Source organism: Bison bison, unplaced genomic scaffold (genome assembly GCF_000754665.1).
Source record: "Bison bison bison isolate TAMUID 2011002044 unplaced genomic scaffold, Bison_UMD1.0 scf7180017864492, whole genome shotgun sequence".
Classification (NCBI taxonomy): Eukaryota; Metazoa; Chordata; class Mammalia; order Artiodactyla; family Bovidae; genus Bison; species Bison bison.
This window is the reverse complement of record NW_011495051.1, coordinates 5,626,193-5,627,641: the sequence shown is the minus strand read 5'-3', so window position 1 is coordinate 5,627,641 and position 1,449 is coordinate 5,626,193. Positions and strand designations below refer to the sequence as shown.

Below are 1,449 nucleotides of genomic sequence, written 5' to 3'. Positions count from 1 at the left end.
GGATGTTTTGATAGACATGAGAAATGGTGTATATGAAACACTTCGCCCCAGGGGCTGGAGAAATAAATGTTCAGCATCTTTGTTCTCAGCCTGAGTCGTGACCTACTCCACCCTTCCTTCCACCCTCAGTTTCCCAGGGAGACACGTGTGTACCCACGTCCCCGACAGCACATTTTCAGCACCGGACTCACTGCTTAGTGGTGCCGTATCCTTGGGGGTTGATCGCTGCAGACACAGCCACAATCACCGCTGGGACCCCGTAGCCTACAGGGTACATGAACCTCTTCTTGAATCTGCCTGCGCTGGTGTAGTTGGCCACCCTGAGGTTCCTGACAGTGAGGAAGAGGTGCAGCCCTTCGAGGAACATCCAGGTGAAGGCACACCCAACATAATTTTGGCTCGCTAGTGATCATTGAGAGTTAAAAGTATGTTGATCAGGGTAAACAAATGTTCACAGATCCATGAAAATATTTTTGAGACTTCAAGGAAAAAATGGATAAAATAGGGGAAAACTTAGAAAGATGAGTCATACTGATGAATAAATGTTCACTTTAATGCCTTTTGCAGGTATACAGGTAGAATTATATGACTTCTTCACTTCTTGAATTTGACATTATCAGTCTATTCTACTTGAAAATAATACATAAGTTAGGTTTCTCACTTGACAAGTGTTTCATAAAAGTCATAGGAGCTGGGGAATTCTCTGGCAGTACAGTGGTTAAGAATAGCAAGGAGAGATAAGAAAGCCTTCCTCAGCGATCAATGCAAAGAAATAGAGGAAAACAATAGAATGGGAAAGACTAGAGATTTCTTCACAGAACATTAGAGATACCAAGGGAACATTTCATGCAAAGATGGGCTCAATAAAGTACAGGAATGGTAGGGATCTAACAGAAGCAGAAGATATTAAGAAGAGGTGGCAAGAATACACAGAAGAACTGTACAAAAAGATCTTTACAACCCAGATAATTATGATGATATGATCACTCACCTAGAGCCAGACATCCTGGAATGTGAAGTCAAGTGGGCCTTAGGAAGCATCATTATGAACAAGCTATGAGCTATGAGCTAGTGGAGGTGATGGAATTCCAGTGGAGCTATTTCAAATCCTGAAAGATGATGCTGTGAAAGTGCTGCACTCAATATGCCAGCAAATTTGGAAAACTCAGCGGTGGGCACAGGACTGGAAAAAGTCAGTTTTCATTCCAATCCCAAAGAAAGGCAATGCCGAAGAATTCTCAAACTACTGCACAATTGCACTCATCTCATACGCTAGTAAAGTGATGCTTAAAATTCTCCAAGACAGGCTTCAGCAATACATGAACCATGAACTTCCAGATGTTCAAGCTGGTTTTAGAAAGGGCAGAGGAACCAGAGGTCAAATTGCCAACATCCACTGGATCATCGAAAAAGTAAGAGGGTTCCAGAAAAACATCTATTTCTGCTTTA

General features: G+C 42.4%; 1 protein-coding gene across 1 annotated transcript in view; it reads right to left on the bottom strand.

Moving 5' to 3' along the window:
• Positions 1-1,449, bottom strand: part of LOC104979744 (EGF-like module-containing mucin-like hormone receptor-like 4) — a 15,900-nt gene that overhangs the window by 11,830 nt on the left and 2,621 nt on the right. The window contains exon 2 of the mRNA XM_010828256.1: positions 192-402. Coding sequence (XP_010826558.1) covers positions 192-367 — 176 coding nt within the window. The 5' untranslated portion in view covers positions 368-402. The remainder of the gene's footprint in view (positions 1-191; positions 403-1,449) is intronic.